The following is a 24549-nucleotide window of genomic DNA, read 5'->3' on the forward strand; positions in this document are numbered from 1 at the left end:
ACAATTTCAAGTGCAGGGAAATTTGGTGCTCTGCTCCACGGGCTTGTTAATCTCATGTGTGGCACTTTCTGTTTGGTTTTGGAGTTTGGGGGTTTTTTTATAAAGCCAGTAGGAAGTATGCAGTCTTCAATATTTTGTTAGTGAGACTGATAAACTTCTGTTTTCTGTCTTTCTGTACTAATTAGTTGTCACCATGATCAGGAAACATTTTGCTCTTTCTCCCATTAGCTGACCTTTTTTTACCCTGTATCCTAAGGTGAATTTTCTAAGCTATGTTTGTCTTGGAACCTCTTCTAATAGCTTTGAACCTTCCCTAATTTTTTCAAAGAGCTGCTTTAAAATAAAGAAATCGGGGCAAGGTAAAGTTTTCAAGTTGGTCTTTCACCAACAAGATACATGCAGCATTGCATTATAATATGTGTATATATTTAGTCCTACCTTACTTAAAACATGTATTCTCTATTTACTAGGTTGATCAGGCCTTTAAATTCCGGGTGTACATACTGAACTGCTCTTCATACGCTTTCCTCTGTTAATACTCCTGGGATTAGCAACTTCATTGTGGTCTTAGCTTCTCTCTTAGTGTTCTGCAGTAATTAGCCATTCTGAGAATTCTAATGTCATCGATACGTTTTTGTATGATACAAGCCATCTCATTCTCATATCTCTCTATCTAGTTTCTTAATATTCAGCCAAATAAGAACTTAATAGGAAAAGATGTCATTTAAAAGCTTTGCCTATTTTTCAATACTTACAGTAAAGGCCAGCAAGGTATCTCAGATGATTCAGGCAATAGGACCACATCATTAAACAGCAGAAACCCTCAAAATGGGATTTCAGTCCCCATGAGCAGAGTTTGTTTAGGTCTACCAAGAGAATTGCCTATTATTTTTCAAGAAACTCTTTTCCTTTGATTTTGGGATTGTTGCATTGCCAGCTGATGCTATGAGTGTCTTTTCCCACGTGCTGTATCATTAGAAGCGTGCAGCTTAACCACTGGTGAGACGTCTCACACAAAGGGACTACAGCTTTTACAGCGGCATTACAAATAATGGTTTCAAGACCGTATTTACATATTTTTCCAAATGCTTGTGTTCCCTCTTTCTCATGTAACTACTGAACTAATTGCCCTGAAGTAGATGTTGCTAGCAAAGAAAGTAGTCATCATAGTAATTTTAGTATCTTTAATAGAGCAATATTATATAAAATAGTTAACTTCCAGCTAGACTTCAGTTGTTCTCATCAGAACCTTTGCCCCCTGCCCCTGACTTCCTTCTGGCAGGAATACAGCTCTTGAGCTGTGGGTTTGATTTTTTTCAGTGCTTTTTTAGTACACAGTCTCTGCTTCCTGTTGCTTAGAAGCATTCACTGTATTCATTAGATTGTCTGAAAAGTAAATGGAAGTGTTGTCAAACAAGGCTTCTGTTCTGAAGCCAGGTAGCCTGCTGTCCATTCCTCCTGAGTACAACCTCACTGCTACTGATGAGATCTTACCATGACTGTGATTAGATATTATAAAATTAACGCACAGAAGTTTGATTGTCTTTGCTGTTGTTATTTACCTTTGGACTTCCATTGACTTTTTGTTGAGGGGGGTGGGATGGACGTAAACCTAACTTGCAAGAAGTGCTTTCTCCAGTGATGGGATTCTTTAGGTCAAAATCTTGTTCCTTTTGCTTTGTTTTCACACTGAGAGTGTGGTAACAGAAACATGGAAAGACATGGGCACAGTTTAAATATGTGCAACTGTAGAAGGTGAAGTCAAAGACCTAATACCTGAACTAAATTAGATTGTTCATCTGGGAAGATGGTAATGGTTGGTCTTCCCTGTGTCAAAAAAGAAGTTATAAAGACTTCATAGCCTGGCATGACTAGGCAGCCGGGAAACATTGTTTGATTAAACCAAGACATGGCTTTGGACTGGAGTAGTACGAAGATCCAGCATGAAGACATTTGTGAATCCTTTTTGTGCAGGTGATACCTGAGGCTGTGTAGTGGCAGTAAAACTTACAGTATATATTTGTTTTAAGATTAGTCTAGAATCACTTCAACAAGTCTATACAGCAGTATAGACCAATTTTGCTTTGAAGTTAGCATTTATGTTTATACTTCATATATATTATGTTTTTACCCAGGTTCGAATGCAAGCATTGAAATGCTTCTCGGTTCTAGCCTTTGAAAACCCACAGGTATCAATGACTCTTGTAAATGGTAAGTGTAATGCTGCTGTTGCTTATTTGGCACTCGTTTGATTGACTGAATTAGAATTACCTGGAGTTCTCTTTTATTACTTGCAGTGTCAGTTGATGGAGAATTGTTACCGCAAATTTTTGTGAAGATGTTACAAAGGGACAAGCCTATTGAAATGCAGCTCACATCAGCCAAATGGTAATTTTCGTTGGGAATTAGAATGAAATAGTATGCAATTTAATACTTACTTTTTAACTGTTCCCTTCTTGCTTGTTGCAAAGTCATGTGTGATCTAAGATCTTAGGAATAATTATAGGTATTATTTGTGTTATCTAAATCCTTGAAGAAGTGGTTCTCACCTAATAATCTTTATAGCATAACTTTCAGTCTTTGCTGTACATAAACAGGAAAAAATGTTGCTGGGCAGCAGTTGTCAGGAGCGTGTATTCAGACATACGGATTTTGATAAGGTGGACTGCAGTTTTCACAAGTAGCTTGGATTTTATGATAAGTTTTACGTTTAATAGGCTATGGTCAATTGTATGTCCTTACAGAGTATCGTACTGAAATATCATCATCATGTAGTACAGGTTAATCTCCTTGTTGCACCACTGTTCAGAGGACTCACTCAGGTGACTGAGGCTGTGGTATGTTGAGAACTGTACGCACTAAGACGATGAGAGAGCAGAGCTAGTCCCTCTTCCCAACTGTTTTAATTAAAATAGATTATTGTTTAAGCTTCATGTGCTCATACAGCAGAATTAATGTTATTAATTAATTTTACAGTTTAAATCAAACTTTCCCTTCTGGTGTGGGCACATTTCTCTGTGTGTGTACCCATAATGACTTCCTGCTGTGTGACAAAACGTGACCAAGTTCCCTAACAGCGACACTAGGGTTATACTCGCTGCATAAGCTGGGAATTGACTCCCTTTAAGACCCTTTTCCTTTTGTTGTGTTGATAATGGAATAAATTACTTCAGGGAGTTAGAGATAAAATTACCCATCACTATAAACTACTAAAATTAAACATAACTCAAGAGTTTGGTCCGTGATGTATTGTTTGATTATTTTTTAGTCTTTGATTGCTTATTTTTGACCTGGATCAGTGAGTTCTCTGATTCAGTTCACCAAACAATTTCACTGACACTTGTCACAGTGCAAGGTCTTGAGAGCCTGGGTGAGGAACAAATGGAGTAGGTAGCATGGCCTCTTTTGTAATGTTGCCAAGTTGTGATGACTTAACCCATTCATGAAAGCAGTTATAAAGAAGTGTGTGTGTGGGGGGAGTCTTAGGTAATCCCACTCCATGTGAGAGGTCCATCTGGGGACTTTCTACGCTCTCTTCCAACCACAATTGGTCTATGCAGTCTGGTTTTACTGGTTTTGTTAGGTGGCTCTTCGTGAAGAAGGCAAGTTTAAATTAACTGCAGTGTAGCACTCTCAGTTCTGTTTAATTCACATGTTTCTTTGAGAAGTCAGAGAATACATAGATAATAAGTATTAGAAATTATTTTTTTCACTGATCTCAAGATATAAAGCAGTTGGTAGTCATGAAGGCAGATTGGAGTTAAAAGAATGTTCTGACTCTGGACTGTCTTCTTGTTCTGAGATGAATGCTCTCAGGTCTATTGATGTTCTTTACTGATCTGCTTCAAATTGGAAGGAGTTGGGTAGACAATCCTATGTTTTGCTGTTGCTTTGCGGTACTTTGGCTTAAGTGGACCTTTGAAAGCATGGAAGAAAATGATGTGGTGAAAAGAGGAGGAAAAAAAAAAAAAAACAACAACATTGCAGGAAAATGGAAGTCAAACCAGTATCTTGAGTTCAGATTGAGTTTCTAATTAGTCCACAGGCGCTCATCCTTCTTAGTAGGGCACTCAAGGCCTCAGTTTCGTGACAGTCCTAGGGGCTTGCAAAGACCTACTGGCTTTTCTTCTGTAAGTCCATTCCCTACTTGATCCCCTCCAAGATAGACTGTCTCTCTTCTTTTTTTCTAATAAGAGTATTAGGTGAAATTGTCACAGGTCCTCTTTTTTCCTGCTTCTAAATTAGACTTCACTGCTGCCTTGCTGGTTTTGGTCGTTAATGTACAGTTCCTCTCTGATTTATTAGTAGAGTCCTTGGAAGGTGGATGTAGAAGGGATTTTTTTAATGCATTTGTGAAGCCTTTTGTTAAATTTTTGTTTGAATCCGGACTGACGTACAAGGCTGTCTTAAGAAGTTTCCTTTGGTTTTCAACAATTGAAGAAGACCTGGAGGACCCAAGTTAATACCTCTTGGCTGAAATGGAGTAAAGATCCTTCACCTGAGCAGCAGTGTTGGCACAGAGGGAAGAGCAGTAAGCCTCTTTGGAGAATGATTTGCAGCTACAAGTGGAGCAGTAACCTTTTCTACTAAAATTACTGGCATTGCTTCCAGCCAGGCCAAGCCTTTTTTACCTGAAGTAAAAATACTTTAACTTATTTCGTGTTTGAAGTAGAGCTACTTTGTCTGGCAAATAGGATCTATCTGGATGAAATGGCAACTGCAAGACGAGTGCTTTCCTCCTGATTGTTCGGGTGTGAAAATGAGTATTTCCTGCTCTCAACTGCAAGACTTGGACAGTAAAAGTTTATAAAATGGTCTCTATGCTAACAGTCAAGTCTTATCTTTTATCTTCTGAGAAATAATATATAAAAAGACTTCCAATTACAGGATTTTAGCTATGTCTGTCACCGGTAGGTGTTTGGAAAAGGATCAGTGATGTTACCTTCTAAGAGGTGAAAGAACTCTTTTTAGGCACTTGGAAGGAGCTCAGGAATGCAGTGAAATGCAATATGGTTACAGTATGTTAGCATATTACTGCTCCTTAGCTGAGCAATTATAATTTACCCTATGTACACTTTTAACCCGCCCAACTGAGTGTTGAAACATGTTGGTTTTAAGTCAGCTTTACTGAAATTCAATTGTTGTTTTTTTTTTAACCTCAACTGTGGCATGATAAAGGCCAGTTACAATGGCTTAGTTCAAAAGCTAAACCAAAAGGTACTTGGCTGCTCCTGCACTGAATGCAGAGCAGTTATCCTCCAGCTGCATTCCACTTCCTTGTAGCAGAGTAGGTAAAAAGTATAAACCACTTAAATATAAAACACTTTTATTGGTGGGTGAACGACTTTGCATTTCTGGTAGCTTGGAGCACATGTACAGGTAAATTAACAAAGCAATTTATGCATTTGTCTGATGTTGTGTGTCAAATTTGTGGATTGAGACCTTGGCATTGTCATACCTGCTAAGTTGTTGTCTGATAAAGGTTTGGCTCAGTGTCAGAGACTTAGAGTTCATTCTTATTCCAGCGGAGTGTTAAGACGTGCCTGTGGACAAGCATCACAACAGTACCGCATCTGCTAGGCTAATGCAAAGGTTGAATGGTGTCTGACTAAGCTGTCAGACTACCAACTCTATAGTGATTCTCTCCTGCTTGTTTTAAGTGCTTGCCCATGCTGTGTACAGCAAAGGATGAGTCTATATGTATTGCTCCTTTATCTTAATGTAAGTTGTTCATTTGGGGTTTTTTTTGTTGGTAAAAGAGGTCTGTGGATCAATTGAGTTTGATGGTTAGACCTTTTTTGACCAGTGTGTGGTACATGTGTTTATCGATGTTCCAGCACGACGTCCTATACTAGAAATCTGCTTAAAAGTACACCTGTAGTAGTTGGTTCGTGTGCCCAAGTCTAGTAAGCACAGATGTATTTAAATGAATGGTAGAACAAAGGGGAATACATTTCATTAGTACAGTTGGTGGTCCTGCAACGTCTTAGGTGCATAAAACCCAGTGATAGGTGAATGTATGTTTTATTATGTTGTTACAGCCTTACTTCCATGTGCAGAGCTGGAGCAATACGGACAGATGATTCTTGCATCGTTCTTAAGGTGAGCTGGTTAAACAGTTTTCTGTATAGAATATTTTTCTCAGGTAGGGCTATCCTGGTTTTATTTGGTCATATAAAAAGTAACACAAAATCTGTTACACTGAAGATTTCAAAGCATCAAGTTCTCCTGATTTTTTTAATTGAAAAAAATTAGTTCCCGAGTTTCCCTTTGTGTCCTTAAGCATTTATAGTCACATGGCTTTTTAAAGAAGTTTTAAATAAAGAATCATACTGAAAGGTCAATATCCAGGAATAAATATCCCAGAGTTTGACAGGGATCCATTTGAGGTTTGTAATAATTTCAGTAACCATTTGTAAGTAACATGGAAACAACGTTACTGCCTCGGTCTCTGTATATGAACAAGACGCTGGTTTGTCTTTCAATAGATTATCTCACAAGGCTGTAGTCAGAATGCTTGCACAATCTATACATGGAGTCTGTTACGAGCAGATGATTTCTGAGGTTTCACAATGTTGTTTGTACATTTTTTGTACATTTGTCTGCTTCATATTTTGGCTAGGGAAATTTGTTACTAAAAAAAAGAAACTGTCATGCTGAAATACTGGACTTGGGTTTTGTACTGCGTGTGACTTTATAAGGAAATTCAGTAAAGGAAACTTAATTAAATACCATAGGAATGTAATATCTTTCTTAATCTCTTTCTTCTATAGATAGTCAAAAGGAAAAAAAAGAAAAAAGCTGTTGATGAGCAATCATATCAGTCAGATATCACATAATACTAACACTACTTGTTTCTCTGTGAGATATTGAAGTATTACTGTAGTATTGCAATAAGAAAACATGTTTGCTTTCTTTGATAATTACTGTAGCAGTCTGGTAGACTTCAAAACTTTTAGTATGTTTTTAGCATCTTTCATTCCAGAGAATAACACATACTTCAGACTTAAGGAAATGCAGTTTAAATGCCTGAAAACTTTTTTTTTTTCCCCCCATATGTGCCCCTGTACTGAGATGGAGAAGATCACACATGCTCTTGGAATGAGTGTAGCAAGTGAAGGGTCGAATCAGCAAAGCAGTCGTTGTCAGGATTTGGTGGTGTGTGTGATCTGAAACCCAGTAACTTTTTACAGGATTTCTTTGTCTTTGGCTGTAAAGGCCCCTCTGTGGTGTTCACATTCTGTTGTGAACAGACAACTACTAAGTGTATGTGTGACCATAGAGTGTGCAGCAAGTCCGTGGCACTGCAGATAACTCTGTGTACTGCTTAAAGTATCAAATACTCACCACCAAAGGCTACTGATTAGTATCTTGTGTTCTGGTGCAAACCCCTGATGGCTCCTGCAAGCTCACGTTTTAAACTGGAAAACTATCAGCAGTGTCAAGAGCTTTCCCTTCAAGTCCTCCTCTTTGGTAATGCTCGGGAAAGATTAGGTTGTATGTAAGATACTGCAGTAAGAAAGCATATTCATACCTTTCAGTATCCGTGGCAGTAGAGTCTGCCGTATCTACAGCTTTTGTTAGTGGGATTTTGGTATCCATCATTCCAAGTAATGACAAATGAAAAATTCTTATGCTAGCTGAGACAAAGGCCCATCCCACCTCACTTTGTACACAAGCAAGTCCAAAATGCAGTTCATTCCAGTGTTGATAGTGGCAACTGTTCTGCAGAGGCGTCTGGTTTTACAGCAACTGAGGAAGCCATGCTGCATCCTTCTCCTGCTTAGCTTTTTTCCAAATTGAGACTCCAATTCCCTCATCTATCTTCTTTCTCCTTATATCTGCAAACTGAGGGCTACAGTTCCGTGCTCTCAACCTATTGCACTCCTGTAAACCTCATTCTTGTTTTGCAATTTTTTTTGCTCAAGAAATCCCCCACTGTCTGCTCAGCCCTGGGCTATGTCCTGCTCAGGACGTGTGGGTTCCAGAACTATCCTGCCCTGAGGAGAAGAAACAGGGGACTACTGCTGTAGGCAAAGGCAGGTTATTGCTGATAGCTGGCTGCTAACTGTCTGTGTGGAGCCACGCACGCTCTGCCACGTGGGCCAAGCGGATAACTGCAGTCCTTTCAAACAATTATGAAGGGATTTGCTTGCCAGCCCACAGCAATAGGAGCACTTTCTTTCTCATGGAAACTGCTTCAGTGCAAATAAATGTTTTAAGCTGTGGACTAAAATTTGTTGTAATACTTGAGAGTAGATGAAAGAGTGAGGAGAGAAAGAAGGCACAGAACCTTGGCTTCTTGTTCAGACAGCTCGGGTAATTTCTTCTTTTCTTCTGGGGTCACTCCAGGAGCTCATAGTTTTAAGATAACACACTGTCTCAGTCTGTGGTAAATCCAGTCACAAATTGTGTGAGCTCTGGTGAACTAAAACAAAGCGATGCCCCCTTTAGTTTTCAGAAGTTACTGAAGAGAACTTTGACCCTTTGCTATCAAACTTTCTTAATTTGGAAGACAGTCAGGGATGTGTGTTTCCCAAATGGTTTTGATTTATTTTCGTTACTCAGTCTGAGCAGTGGGTTGGCCTGTAACACGTGAAAAAATAAAATCAGTTGGGGTGGGGAGAAGGCAGGGGAGGATGATCAATAATGGATTTGATTGGAATGGAAGTTATTTCTCTGGAATCCTAATAACAAAAGTGACTGTCTAGATAACCCTGATGCACCCCAGCGATACCATACGAATTAAGTATTCCATCTTTACAGTCTATTTTCAGACTTTTATCTACTGGCCAGAAACGATCAGGTGTGCTTTGTGGCTCTTCATCTTATACCTCTAATACAGTCCCCTACTCCTCTGCATTAATTATGTTGTACTGACCTGTAGGTCTAATGGAACAGGTAAAATGTGTCCTTTGGAATTCTTGATTCTCGTTTAATTTTAAACAGATGGAATTGCCGAAAGTTGAAAAGTGTGAGATTTGTGTTTCTTGGGTGCTTGCAGCCAGTGACTTAATGTCTAGCCCTTGAATTCCAAGAAATAACTCATTTCAGGCCATTTGACCTTGGAAAGAATTGAGAAGTACGTTATCTTTGATTTAGACATGTAATTCCACACTTTTCTTTCTTAGTCAACCTGAATGTAATTTTTTTGGAAAATTTATGTTCAGCTTTCATGATTTTATTTATGCTAGCCACAGTTTTTAATATAGCTTATGCCAGCTTGGTAATTGAAACTGATGATATTTGATCATTATGGTGCAGTTCTGAATTCTACAGATTAAAAAGTATAGTAATAATTAAATGCCTGAAGGCTTTTAAAGTAAACTTGGAACAAACTTGCAGAGGGCCCTAGAAATCTTACTGTTGGAACGAGGTAATTTCTGAGGGCTGCTTAAGTTTACGAACACTCAGCAGCGGTCGTCTTTTTTTAAAGAGTTCTGGCAAACTTCCTAAGGAAGCAGAAGGTTCTTAGGTGCGTCTGTGCTATTAAAACCAGTTTTCAACTGTTCAGGCTGAAAGTCTTATCTGATGTCTTAAGTGACAGATATTCAGAGACGATGTGCTTTGGTCTACTGGGTTAGATGCAAGAATCACAACCTAAATGGTAATCCTTGTGGTAACATCTACTTTTTAAATAAAAGTAGAGAAGTCCTGTAACTCTGCTTCCTTACCTGTGGAGTGGAGATTTATTTATCTATTTATTCATTTGAACAGTCAATGGATAAATGTTATTTCAAGTCCCCCAAAAGCATAACTCTGAGAAATGTTTTCGACTAGTGCAATTCTGTTGAAGTCAGTTGAGTTACACAAGCAAAAACCTTGATATTATTCCTCATCCATTTTCATACTTCTGTTTGGTGAGGCTTGAGTTAACAGAGTCCCAACCATTGGAGAACTGGTCTTTCCAGGGTTAAGTGCTTTTCATTGAGCTTCAGGTAAAGAGAGGTTTTATTGTTTTTAATGTTTAAAGTAGAGAAGGTATGACAAAAATGTTGCCATGTGAGTGTAACTAAGGTAGGAGGATATGTCAGGGTAAGGCAGAATGGACCTGGATTCCAAGTGGACTTCCAAGTTTCTGGTTGACCAAATATACTGCTTAGGAGTAGTCCTCCCTTCACTGCTACTCCTAGCAGCCAGTGTGGGTCAAGGAAGCCCTGAGATTACTTTTGACTGCAGTGTCCTTGGTCAGTCCTACTTCGCAAAAAGGCAAGAAGGGTCAAGTACTTCTTGAGAGCAGCTTGGGTACTTTTGGTTCTTGTGTGTAGTAAGAATAAACCTGTGCAAATATGAACTCTTGAGGGTTTTGGGTTTTTTGTTGGTGTGTTGTGGTTTTTTTGTGGTGCGGTTTTTTTTTTAGCTTTGGGAAACTTTGACTATGGTCACTTCTAAACATTGCGTTCATACAGACTAATTTTGGCTGCATGAGAAGTTGGTTGAAAGTAGCCTATTGTATACTTAGTAATGCCTGAACAATTTCTTTGTGTGTGTAGTCTTTAAAACCACTAAAATCCTTTTGTCTGAAGGTACCGATCTAAAGAACATTGTTGAGAATTGCTCTAGGATAGCTGGGCGGGGGGGGGGGGGGGGGGGAGGCTTCTTTTTAGGGGGGGGGGGGGGTTGTGAGCTTCTTTATGAACGTACCTGCACTAAATGATGGTGGTTGTTTTTTGGTTTTGTGGTGGGTTTTTTTTAACTTTTCAGACTCTGCCGTGTTTGGTTCGAATGTGTAGTAAGGAAAGACTGCTGGAGGAGCGAGTAGAAGGAGCAGAAACACTGGCCTATTTGATTGAAACAGATGTGGAGCTCCAGAGAATTGCCAGCATTACCGACCACCTCATTGTCATGCTTGCTGACTACTTCAAGTATCCCAGCTCAGTGAGTGCAATCACTGATATCAAGAGGGTATGTTTCCTTACCCAGTTCTGAAGCTTTGAAAAATGTGCAAAACTGAACCAATAATAAATGGGCTCAGCATACTTTTTTTTTTTATTCTCTTTAAATCTTCTGTCTGAGTTCCTCAGCAGAAAGGTGACCAGAGGTCCAGTAGGACTTGATTCCTCCTAATGCATGTAGTCCCAAAGTCTTTGCTTGCTCACTGCTTTTTCTGGAGCCCGTATTATCCAGACTAAAATTGTTGTGTATCTGGACGCCCCATCCTGTAAGAAGGATGCTGCCATTCTTCTGTGTCAAAGGTAGAGAGATGGGCTATGGGTAGTTTAATACAGCTTCACCATATGAGTTTTATACATTTTCCAGAGGGAGCAATGAAGTACCAGACTGAGACATCTGTCGTGTTTCTCCTTTGCAGAGTTTAAAAGACTTACTTCAGGAGCCAGTCCATTTCAGCTTCGTAAGAGATAATAGTCCATGTGATGAGAGAGATTTCAATTCTTGGGTCAAGTTTGTGAAAAATGTTAAGTTCAGAGACAGTTCTGTTCTGCTAAAGCAGAAAAACATGTGGATGTCATGTAGCATTTCATATTGTGAGTTATCTGTACTTGCAAGAGGTTAGATAAACAGAGACCAGATATACCTTGGAGACTTAATTTCTTAAGTGTTGTACTAGGAGTTCTCATCTGTGAACTTTTTTTTACAGATTTGCATACACTTGCCAAAGCACTAGTGGATCAATCAAAGCACTAGTGGATCAATCAACCTCAGAAGCAAGATTGGTTTTGATATTCTGCATAGGGAAATATCCATTGCCTATTCCCTTCCCTGCTTACTGAGTATGATTTTTTTTTTTTTTAGAAAGTACCCAAAAAAAGAGGATTACAGAGCCTTGTTTTTTCTCTGAAACTAGCCCAAGAGGTAGACTCACTTCTCAGACTTCTATAGAATGGGATTGATTCTACGTATAGAGTTGCCTTGAATTCTATGTAAAAAGGCAAATTAAATATAAAAAAATTAGTTGCATTATAAAACTAAATAAACAGAAGGAAGTTTAGCAGCTGATTGGGGAGTAATGGATGTTGGCTGTAGCATCAAAAATATTATCAGGTTCCAAATATGAGTGGGGCAATTATAAATATTATGACACTGCTTTGAGTGTTCAGAAAGTCTGTAAAAACAGTCAGCTGGGAAGCCAGGGTGCTTACTTTGTAAAGAATGCTTTGAATTACACTCTGTAAGGTAAAAACTATGTGAGTGAGGACTCTACCAAACAGATGACTTGTCTGTTTAAAATATTTTAAACAATGATACAATACATTCTGCTCTAATATAGCTGCACCAGAGAGAATTACTCATACAGCTTAATTTTTGACAGTTCTTTTATTTCAGTGCTTTGCTGCTTAATACTAGCATTTCTCTGGCATTTTGTGTAAACTTTAAATATTGCGTTGTTTTGTGGAACCCCTTGGTACAGAGTTTTGAGGGCAGAGTCATAGAATCATTTTCATTAGAAAGAACGTGAGGAGGTCTGAAAGTCTTAATTTTCTGTTCAAAGCAGGGTCAGTGCTGAGCTTAGAAGAGGTTGCTCGAGGCTTTTTCCAGTTGGCTCTTGAAAACTGCTAAGAATGGAAATTAAACCTCTCTGAGCAATCTGTTCCAAAGTTTGACTGTCCTACTAGTGAATTTTTTCTTTCTTTCTTATATCCAGTAAGAACCTCTCCTGTTTCGATTTGACTATTGTCTTTCCTTCTCTTGCTGTGCACCTCCATAAAGAGTTTGGCTTCACCTTCTCCTTGTAGGTATTGGAGGGCGGCTCTTAGGTCTCCACTCAGCTTTCTCTTCTCCTGGCTGAACACGGCAGGGTACACCCTGTCTGCTCCTCCAGGTCTGCTCTCCTGAAGTCAAGGCTCTCTGCTCTGTGCTTTTCTCAGACCTCTCAGGAACTTGACCACCACTATTTTACGATCCCTATAGCTAGTGCTCCCATTAATTATCATATCCCCAAGCACATTTTCCTGATTTGTGAGCAGCCTGTCCAGTGGTGCATCACCGTAATTCGCCCCTCTAGAATCTGTGTTAAGAAGTTACCTTCCAGAAACCTCCTAGGTAGCTTGCACCTTGCTGTGTTGGCTTTACAGCAGAAGTCGGAAGTTAACCTCCACCTTAAGATGCAGGTCCTGTGATTTAGAGACTGGCTTTGGTTCCTGCTTTTGCCTCAGTTCTCTTGATAAAACTTCCTTTGATTCTCTCCCAATTTTTTCAGTTCTCCTGGCTTGTTCGTGTAAGTTTCTGTTGGGTAGGTAAGAACAGGTTTTGCTTGAATATGGTCTGGATAGAGTTGTAACTTTATAGAAGCATTTTGGCCTCAAATTGTTTAAGTTGACTTACCTGTAACTCAACCGGGAAATTAACCATATTCTTGACTTCAGTTCTTGTATTCACTTGGTAAATGTGGACATCAGCTAATGGAACAACAGTTCATTTGTGTTTCTGGCTGACCTTGGTGTGGTACAGAAAACCTCAGTAGATAAGCAGTAGTTTACAACAAATAAGAATATCACACCTGTAACTTTTTAGTGTCTAAATTTAATATCTGCGCTTTATTTAAATAGCTTGACCATGATTTGAAGCACGCCCATGAGCTGCGCCAGGCTGCTTTCAAGCTCTATGCTTCCCTGGGAGCAAATGATGAAGATATCCGAAAAAAGGTAAGCCTGTGAAAAATGTCAGCAATCAGGCAAAGATGTAGCTGAAAGTTATGCCGAAAGGCAGTGCAAGAATTTGCACCCTTCCAGACCCCTTTTTTTTTCATTGTGATGTAAATAGGTTGAAATGAGAAGGCTTTCTTTATGTTATGTTAATATAAACTTTCAGATGACATTGTCTTTGCGTGGGATTTGAACAAAAATTTGCTGTAACAAGAGTGAAGTTTGTTTATGTAAACATCTTGACTAGATTCTCTCAATAAGTTGTCTTTCAACATGTTGTGGTCCTTGCTACTCATAAGGAATATTGTTGTGGCATATGAGTAATTTCTGAAACCTACATTCTGAGGGACAGGATATACCTCTGTTGTCATGTATCCTATTATAAAACAAATGGGATTTTTCGAAAATAAACCCTCAGAAGTCTAATCACACTGGGAAACAAAGTCAAAATTTGTTCCATGAATCTGAAGTGACCAAGGGGGCTTGCTCTGTCATAACAAAGCAAGTGGTGTGAAGGAGAACAAACTCTATTCAGACATCACAGGAAAGAGATTGGATGATTGGAGCATTCATATGGATAAAAAATTACATGTGGAGAGTGGAGGGAAATTAAACAATGAATGATCAAAAGCGACATTTTTTTTAAATTAAGCACAGAGTTGCTATGTCGAATGTGGCAAGTGCAGGAGGCAGGAGAATTTTCTGAGTTTATTTGCTGGTGAAAGGCGAAAAACAGAAGGAAGAAAGAAATGGACAGGGAGGAGGTGGGGAAACACAGTGTTGAGAAGGTAACTAGCAGGAAGATTGATCAGTGGAGAACCATTCAGGATCTCCTGAATTCAAACCCATAAACTTCTCTTTTGTTGCAGGATAAACTACTTTAGTTAATAGTAAGGATCCTTCTTTTACATATCAAAGCATTGTTTCTAGTAAGTGGTGGGTGTGTACGTGACAAAGATGATTTATTATACAAAAGCCATCTTTCATCTTGGTATTAACTCCCTTTTATCCTAGTCTTAAATGCTTGTGCTGGCCATGTCTAAATATGGCAGATGAACTAGGTATTTATTTCTAGATAGCTCTACAATGTGTCTCTAATCTGTAGTTTGTATATATCGTGTGCACTCACACATGCTCTCTTTTGTTTTAATATGACATTAAGCGTAATTCATATATAACTCTCTTGTTCCTTGATGATTAATAAAATCATTTTGAAAGCAATAGTGGAGCATAGAACATAGGTGTTTTTTCTGAACTCTATGCAGATACACACTACTTGCCACTTAATCTGGGAAGAGAATGTGGCTTGCTGTTTTTAGTTACAGTTTCTATATGCAATACTTAACATGTTGCAGATAAAAAAAACAACCTATAAACGCTCATATTACTTTATTCATATAACATTAATTCCTTTTTACTCCAGATCATTGAGACTGAAAATATGATGGACCGTATTGTTAATGGCTTGTCTGAATCTAGTATCAAGGTGCGATTAGCTGCAGTCAGGTAGGAGGCTTTTCTGACTCATACAAATGCTTTTGTCTTGTCAACGTGTGATGCTGCACGTGTTGGAATTTCTGCTAATTTTTCAAAAGCTAATCTGAAGTAATTTCTACTGGTTGGAAAATTTATTGAGGGAGGCGGGGAGTTATCCTGCACTGGTCCAATATTTTCTTTTTGCTATTTACACTCTACTACTTACCGAATTCTAAGCTGAATCTTTGTGTAGAAGCAATGTATATATTACAGTAGTGTACATGTGTGTGGGTATGTTTCACAGTGAATGTTTCTTTTCTGCTATAGATGTTTGCACAGTTTGTCCCGTTCTGTACAGCAGCTCAGGACAAGTTTTCAGGATCATGCTGTATGGAAACCTTTAATGAAGGTAAGTAAAGAAAAGTCAAGTCTCAACTACTGAAGTGTTCTGTTTGATTAAAGGAGGATATGGTATCTGTTCAATTTACATGCCTTTCTGTAGAATCGTAATGGAAATTACCTGGCAATCAAAATTCCATGTCCTTCTCATAAGCGAGTCATAAATCAACAAAAGCCAAGCAGCAGCAGAGAAGACTGTGGTTCAGTCTTCATTTTTGGTTGGTTTTTTGTTTCCTTTTGGTTGTTTTTTTTGTGATCAGTGAATGAAGCTAAGTTATCCCTGATGTTGACATAGGGCACTAGGCGAAGTGTATCTACTTTAATTTCAGGCTGAGACTAGATGGCACGGTTCAGGCTTGGTCTATAAGCCCTACAAGAGAATTTAGATCTGTGTTTTCTCCTGCAATTCTCTACCTTCTAGGTCCCATTGCAGATTGTGAAAGCCAAAGAGCTCAGCAAGATCTTTAAAAAGATACATTTTAATGTAATGCAATTATCCACAAGATTAACTGAGATCAAAGTGTGTAAGGTATATATCATCTCTCATCCTGTAATGTGACTGTCATTAGGTGCAGATAAATAAACCAGTTTCTCAGTTTCAGCATCTTTTAGACCTTGAAAATGGGAAACAGTCAGTCTGCTAGCAAGAAACCTGAAAGCTTGGGCAGTATTGAAAATCACCAAAAGAATCACCTGAAGTGAGCTTGACTTTCTATTCAGAAGTAAAATAGCCAGACCAGAGAAAGTGTTGTCTGCAAAAAAGAACAGATGAGCCTGAAAACGAGGCAGTTACATGAGCTGACTTTCCAAAGCTTCACTCAAGAGCCTGGAAGGAAGCAAAGGATTAAGAGATCCTTCAGTTATTTCTAGTGATATTTCAATACAAGAGAGATGCTTGTTGGGCGTACTACTCAGTGACATTTTGTTCAGGCCTGACTTTCTCTGTTCTGCTTATATTCTAGTTCTCACAAGTTACGCAGTTAAGAAAACTTGACTCACTAGTTATCCTACACTCTCTGGCCATCTTGTTGGCTGTGGGCCAAGAAACTTTCTCAGTCTCTTATGTTGCTTGCATGAATTAGGGGCCCTAAAGTATGGGCCTACTTTTTTCTACAGTTTCATGATAGAAATGATGCAAAAATTATTTTCTGACAGTATACACTTACTACAAGTTAAGCATTCATCCCTGGATTGGGTGTGTGAGTTGTGATACTAATCCATGGATGTCTAATTTGTTAGGCTTATTGAGAGGTCAAGGGAGATTTGTTCATGCAAGTTTCGTGCTATCACTATAGCATAATAATCCTATGATTCAAGACTCATGATCGTCACCTGAAGGGGTTTGGAGGGAATGGTTTGAATATTTTAAGAATTTGTGAAAGGCCAAATGTGAAAATATCAAACCTTTATAAATGTAAAACACAAAAATGACAGGATTGCTTGAAGAAGCACAACTAGCATAAAAGGAGAGCCGCGTGAAAAAAAGAAATGTAGATGTCAGAAAACTATGTAAAAGCAGCTGCTGGCAGTTGTTAATTTTGATTTGTATTAAATGAGCTGAAGTTAGAAACTTGTATGTTCATTCCAAAAGGTCAAGAATTATTCTTAATAGAAAAATAAAAATAATCTTAAATAAAGATAAATTAATTTTCAGTCTAGATTAATAACAACTATGTAAGTCCTTTCTCTCTCCCCTAGCATGTAGGGCTGTGTAAGCCATGGAAGAATGATGCCTAAAATTATAGGACTTGCGTATATGTATTTTAGTGCACGCCGCTGTAAATGCAGTAATCATTAATGTTTGAGGTTTGCTCGCTGCTCTGAAACAGAAGGCGGGACTGATCGACCCCTCCATTCCCCCTTTCTCTGCTGGAGGAGCAGTTGTGTCCTCCATGCCTATTTCCTCACTGAGTTTTCCCAGAACATGCAAGGGAGATACTCTGTTTAAGAATGGCATGTATTGGTCCCAGTGGAGATCCCAGCACAGATAAGAGACAGTATAACTTGTTCCAGGCTACTTGCCTTTCTGAAAGGATGGTCATGAGGAAATTTGCTGTATTGTGCTTTCCACGAGGTACAGAAGTGTTGAGGAGGTTCCTCCTGAAGCTTCCTCCATTTTTCTGTAAACCACAACACTAAGGTGCACTGCAGGACACAGCCTGCACTCTGTTGAGAGAATGGTTGCAGAGCTAAATTACAACTGCCAGCACACGTGTGCTTTGCAGAGGGGGGATCTGTTCCCACTGGTTTCTTTTAAATTGGACCTGACGGCTCTCAAATCTGACTTCCGTGAAGTAACTTTGCGTTGCTCCAGCTTGTCGTGTAATGTGTATCATCACATTGAGTTGAATGAGCACTGTCTGGATCTGCACTGCTAGCATCAAAGCATCTCCTAAAGTATGGAATATCAAAGTGCAGCATAGTTACAGGTATTCCATTTCAAAATGATCCTTCCCTTATCCTCCTAGTTAACGGAGATTCCTCACTCTCCCGTTTGTGACTGCAGGTTTTACAGAATGCTCCAAATGAAATCCTCGTAGTAGCATCTTCCACGCTATGCAATCTTCTTCTGGAATTCTCTCCAAGCAAGGAGGTTAGTATTTATCCAGAAGCAAGAAGAGGTAATAGACAAAAGTCTCATTATACAATGGTTGAATAAGCATAAAGGTATCTTAATTGGTAGCCACTGCTTGTCAAGCATTATAGAGCTGTAAAGTCAGGCAGACTGTATCACTGATAGCTTGTGAATAAAAAAAACCAAACAATTGTCTCTTTACAGTGCTGCTACAGTTAAATATGGTTGAATAGTTAAATATAATCTCTAAAGAAAAGAAGTAGACATGAAATTTTGGAGTTTTTTACTTCTAAAATGCTATTATCTAAAATATTCAAAAGCAAGAAGAAAACAAACTGATAATTGGCAGTATGATCCATCATCTTAGAGAATTACTGCTGTAATCTTGAAAATGCTGACATTAGTTGAGTCTTGTGGATTTTACTGTTTGTGAATGAACGAAACAGGATATCTGTTCTTGAGTTCTGCAATGTCTGTGCTCCATACAGATCATACATACATATCAATACTTCATAGCAACAGAACAATTCCCCAAGTCTTAAATATTTCTTAATTACAGAAAACATTTGCAAGATTGTCGTATGTGTGGGCTCCTACAGGGCACTTTGGATTACCTTGGTTTGATCAGTTTATTTTGGTGGTTTTAGTCATGTCTGTGAGACAGAACATTAACTGAAATAATGGCAAGCACAGTTCACTGGCCCATGGGCTTTCTTGTTCATACTGCAGGTCACAGTCAGTGTAGTGTTTCCACTTCAAATTGGATTGAAATACTGAATTTTCTGTCAGGACACTTAGTTCATGTAAAAAACATCATTGCTAAAAGAAAATACTGCTTGTGCAAAATGAAAGATTATTGAGAAATGTTAGATTTGAAAGCAGCTATAAATCATCTAATCTTTATTTGACATATCACCTTTTTTCCTACATAGTATTTTGAAAATTGGCTGTAAACTACTAGTCACTTAAGTAAATAAACGAAGCTGCAGTGGATCTGTATTTTACTCTGTAAAAGAGCTGAATCAAATCCAATTTTGGAATGTCTCCCACCTGCTGTGGCTGTGGAGAAGTCCCTGGCAGCCAGTCAGCTACCAGGCCTGTGGCGAAATCACTGGCAGTAAGTGCCTGGGACCAGGTGAACTCTGGCAGAAACTGCTGCTGCCTGGTTCTGCTACGGTCTTGCTGCTCTTCACTGAGATGAGCCTTTTCCACACATTCCTGTTTTCTGATGAGTTCAGCTCTTAAGGAGGTTAAACTCACAACTTCCCAGAAACTCAGATATGTTCATTTATTCCCTGCTTTTGAAGCAGTAACTTCTGGAAGAAAGGAACACACCCTACAGACTTGAGCAGCATAAGTCACTGGATGAATCCATCTAGCGAATGAGCTCCTCAGGTCTTAGATAAAATTAGTACTCCAAATTTGGTTCAGGTTGAAAACAGTTGTTCCAAACTTGAATTTCATTATGTTAATCAGTTTGAAAGAAAAGGTTCATGTATTGATATTTTTCCTGTTATTTAACAATGCAATACTACAAGGTTTTGCATTTCAATGTGATCATCAAGAGCAGTCTCCAGTTTTCTTTATTATGCTAAAGTTTTTCTGTTGGATTTTAGTTTGGTCTGATACTAAACACAAAGATCAATGTCAAGAGAGATACCAAGTAGCTTTCATTGTCCTTGACCTCTTTTAAACAGTCACATACATCCCACTTGATACCCAAAAAGATGTGATTGTTCAAGGAAGACTGTTTTTGGAGAGCAGTCCCAAGCTGAAAATTGTTGGGAAAAACCTATTGGCTTGTGTGAGTGTGGCAGGTGTGTGTATAGTATCACAGCAGTATGTGTGTGTCTATACATAATATGTCTATACAAACACATGTGTATGGCTGTGCATATACATGTGTACACATACATGGATACACATGAGAGTAACGCCATCTTGATGCAAGTGTTTTCATAAAAAAAGAACCTTTTAATGCTCATGAATATAGGATGTGACTTGGCCAGTTCGTCTGAGTGGACTGGACATGTTGTGAATTCAAGAATAAGATATAAGCAAGAGGTTTTTTGTATTATGTTTGCATTTGTGTATATGTCTAATTAGTCTAGTGTTTTAAAGTTGTGATTTTTGGTTTTGTTTTTTTTTCCTCCATTTTAGCCTATTTTAGAATCAGGAGCCATAGAACTCTTATGTAGTTTAACACAGAGTGAAAATCTTGCCTTGCGAGTGAACGGCATTTGGGCTTTAATGGTAAGTAGAACACACTGATGAAATACCACTTGTGATTTTGCTTCTGAAAAAGTTTGTGAATGTGACTTAAAGAACTCATTAGTTTTTATTGAAAATAACATAGCTGAAATCTGGGTTGTCTTTCCGCCTAACTACAGAAGGAAAACGATATCAGCCTGGAACACTTCATCAGTTAGCCCATAAAGTAAAATAAACTCTTCAGTTCCAATACCAGTTTGGTTGCCAAGATCATTCAGGGAAACAGTTAAATACTGTCAGTAGCATGTTAGGGGACAAATAAAAGCAGGTAATAACCTGGTCAGATGTAAGACTGTGTGGAAGTTTAATTCATTGTGTAGCAATTCCTCATAAATTGTAACCTTTGCAAGATTAATATATGCAGGATATATGCTTGCAGGTAATAGCCTACTAAAGGAGTCAAAGTCCAAGTTTAAGGTGAAAAATCAAGCAAAAAAAAAAAATCTGTCTCTTTCAGAATGTGGCATTTCAAGCAGAACAGAAGATCAAATCAGACATCTTACGAGGTCTGAGTACAGAGCAGTTATTCCAGTTGCTTTCTGATTCCGATGTAAATGTTCTGATGAAAACTTTGGGACTGCTCAGGAATCTTCTATCTACTCGCCCAGTAAGTAGAGCTGTAAACAGACCTGCTGAAAGCTGATCAAACATGCAGACAATACAAATTAATTCTTAATCTTTTTTGTAAGACAAGTTATTTTTCTGTTTAAGATTAATGTTTGATACATTGCTATAACTGAGGCCTTTGGATTTATCCAAGTATCTGTAGCCAAATGTACAAATCAGTGTAATAAAACATTTGAAAGAATTCTCTACATCCACTGAAACTTTGTAATTATTATCAAATACAGAGCAGACGGTTACATTTAATGTTCAATTCCATTGCATTTAGCTTTCAGCAAAATTATTTTCCTAACAGTCTTTCTGTCAAACTTGTCCAGGCCAACAATAAGAGGGTTGCGCTGTTGAGTCAATGTGTGGAGAGGTACATATCTTAAGGATACCTGTGTTTCTTCTTTCTTGAGACCTGAAATATTTCTGTTCTTATCCAACTATATAGATAGTACTGGCTTTTTGAATTTGACTGTGGGACTGTGCACTTACAAAATGCATACATTCATTTTACACACTGAAATAAAATGGTTTGAAAATGTAAGCCCATGAATTGTTTTTGACAGGGAGAAAGAGATATTGGTGGAGGAAAAGAAAGGGGTAATCCCCTGTGAAGAACAGAGGGAAAACATGCAGCAAACATTTGGCAAGCCAACATTTTTGTGGGGGAAAAAAACCACGAAGCCTCTACTGTGCATTTATCACGTATTGTGTTTCTACCATAAAAAGGTCACTCAAAAAATCTTCTGATATTTGTACTCGTTGAGTCTCAATAAGCTTCATAGAAAATTAGCTCTGTCTTAATGTGAAAAGATATTTAGTAACCAGTCATTCATTAAATTCACCCTGAGCTCTTGACAGCAGAGTCTCATTATCACTCAAGGTGTTCTTCATATGAAATTACGTTGCAGCTTCACCTACTTTCTGTAGTATGTTTTAGAGCCAGAACCAACCATTCTCATTCTCTACCCAAAACTCACTCCAGAGTAACTCATCCAGCAGCTTTCGAATTGAAGTCTCGTTATTAGCAGTTTCAAGAAGTCCTACAAGAATCTGTAACGTCTTAAAAAATTGTAGTGTGCCATGTGCTGGTAAACTCTGGTGGCTGTTTGCTGTCACTCTTGTTTTGGTATCAGTTAATCCAGTAGATGTAGTTTCGTCTTTTTCTGTTACTTCTAATGATCAATTTTATTCTACTGTAGGTGTTCATAGTCTGGGATCAAATGATGTTTTTACCTGTAAGTCTCTTAGCTGGAGACAGTTGTCCTAGACAATAAGTCGTGTATATGGCTTATTTCTCTGAACGCTCTCAGACTTTTGGAATGTGGATATCGGACCTGGTCACAGTGTTCCAGTAAGAGTAGCAAATACCAGATAAGAAACTTCAATTTTCTTACCCCTCTCTGATAGCCCCCTGTTACCAGAAGAGAAGTGGTTCTTTCTAACTGCAGCATCATACTTAGAGCTTGGGTCCAACAGGATTCAGCCTTCAGACTGGCCTCCATGCAGCTGGGAAACCAGTATCTTTTCTGCAGGTTACAGTGAAATCAGAACCAAGGCCCATAATATGCTCTCTCAAACAAGACCAGGCTTCAGATGAAGAGGAATATTATGAAGTGTTTCTGCTGTGATAAGTTCTTGGTTTTGGGAGACCTTGCTAGGAGCTAGGGTCTTTGGGCAATGTTGCTACTCTTTAGAGTAATTCAAGTAGGAATGCCCCTTCTTTGTCTGGAAAGTTACGCTGACTGTATTTCATCATTGCTTTGGCAGCACATAGACCATATAATGAGCACTCATGGGAAGCAAATCATGCAAGCAGTGACCCTCATTCTGGAAGGGGAGCACAATATAGAAGTCAAAGAGCAGGTACCCTATTTTCTTTCATGTTGTCTTGGAAGAACAAAATGTAGGAAACAGCTAAGAATGCTCATTCTTTTCAACACGTCATTTTTGTTTGGGATTATGATGTGCTGTGAATATTTTACTGAGATGTGTCAGATTAATAACTTTAGGAACTACAATGATGCTGTTCTTTCTAATGGATTATTATAAATGTGTGTGAATTGAATTCAGAATGTTTTTTTTAAATGTAAGTTTGGTAAAGAGGAGGGCACTGTATGTGAGAGCAGAGGAATTAAATCTAAGGCAATTGCATGGCAGAAGAGGGACAGTAGGAACAAGGGAAGAGAAGGAAGCCAGTATTTCACACTGGAGAAAGCATCATGGTTATTTGCTCCTATAGCAGCCATTGGAGCAGTCAGTGATGAAGAATACCGTCATCGCCAGCCTTACTGGCAGTAGTACATGTTCTGCTGGGAGATACGGTAACTGCTTTTCTTGGGTGCCTGCGGGAGCCAGTGGTGTTTAGAGGCGGAGGGGCACTAGCAGGGATGAGAACATGCTGGTGTAGCCCGGAAAAAAGTGAGAAGGGAACGTGCCCTGACAAGTTAAAACTTAAGAAAAGCAATATGCAAGAGGAAAGGCAAAAGGAAAGAGAAGATGGCCAGTACGGAAAAGTATCCCTGGCTGGGTGGTAGTGTAAGGAGGCCTGCATAACCTACTGCAGGGATGCTAAAGCGAAAGTAAGCGGATAGATGGGCAGGATTTGGCTGGTTAACTCTTGTGACAGACAAGATGGTCAATTGGAGAACCCTGTTTCTTCCTTGTACAGGGCATGTGGTGATGAAGAATGGGGGCAGTGGGAACCTGTGGGAGGTTCCAGAGGATTGCTTTGTCTTAGGGTGGATATTGGTAGCAAGCAGCATGGCAAATGAGTGTAAAAATACAGCTAAATCCAGACTGATTTAAATCTCTGCTCAATGAAGAATGGGCTGAAGGCAGATGTGCCCTTTATGGCTATTTAAGTGCAAAATTAGCAAAAAACCACACTGAAAGACTCTTAATAGATAGGAAGTTTAGTGATACCATGATTCTGAAAAAGCTGAAGATTAACCAATTGTGTCTTTCTAAATAGTTCTTCCTGATAAAGCTCTAGTGACAGGAATGGCCTTCATTGCAATAGAAGGTTATTTACCTTGCCAGGCCTCTCCGAATTGTTTTGGAGGAGAATCAGTGTACCTGAGAAATAGTCTTGGAAATGGCTAGTAGACTAGGGTTGAATATAACCTTTAGGGTTTGGAGCCTTTATACACAGAGCATTTTGTCCCTGTGGTGAGATCAGCAGCTTGCTTTTATTTCAGAATCAAGTCATACCTCCAGGACTGCCTATCTGCACACAAGAGCCCGTACTACACAGAATCACAGAATCTGTGACGTTGGAACAGACCTCTGGGATCATCGAGCCCAACCTTTGCCCTAACACCACCATGTCAGCTAGACCCTGGCTGACATGGTGGTGTTAGGGCAAAGGTTGGGCTCGATGATCCCAGAGGGGTCTAGCTACTTCTAGAGATCCTGCTTCTGGCAGGACAGTGCTTATCTCTATCGCTGACTGGCTCATCACTATGTAATTAGCAGCCTGGAAGTAATAAATCTCTGCAACTGCTGACATGAATGCAGTGCAGCTTAGACACAGGCATTGTACAAGTGCTGATCATTCTCCCATGTCCTCATGTAGTCATCCCTGCGTGTCCAGAAGAGATAGTTAGGTTC

General features: G+C 39.0%; 1 protein-coding gene across 1 annotated transcript in view; it reads left to right on the forward strand.

Moving 5' to 3' along the window:
* Positions 1-24549, forward strand: part of ARMC8 (armadillo repeat containing 8) — a gene marked incomplete at its 5' end in the record, with an annotated part of 36114 nt that overhangs the window by 6287 nt on the left and 5278 nt on the right. Inside the window, 11 exons of the mRNA XM_009706166.1 lie at positions 2136-2211; positions 2298-2388; positions 6042-6102; positions 10705-10905; positions 13509-13604; positions 15028-15110; positions 15408-15489; positions 17986-18072; positions 20215-20307; positions 20783-20932; positions 22708-22803. Coding sequence (XP_009704468.1) covers positions 2136-2211; positions 2298-2388; positions 6042-6102; positions 10705-10905; positions 13509-13604; positions 15028-15110; positions 15408-15489; positions 17986-18072; positions 20215-20307; positions 20783-20932; positions 22708-22803 — 1116 coding nt within the window. The remainder of the gene's footprint in view (positions 1-2135; positions 2212-2297; positions 2389-6041; positions 6103-10704; positions 10906-13508; positions 13605-15027; positions 15111-15407; positions 15490-17985; positions 18073-20214; positions 20308-20782; positions 20933-22707; positions 22804-24549) is intronic.

This window comes from Cariama cristata, unplaced genomic scaffold (assembly GCF_000690535.1).
Source record: "Cariama cristata isolate BGI_N322 unplaced genomic scaffold, ASM69053v1 scaffold19108, whole genome shotgun sequence".
Classification (NCBI taxonomy): Eukaryota; Metazoa; Chordata; class Aves; order Cariamiformes; family Cariamidae; genus Cariama; species Cariama cristata.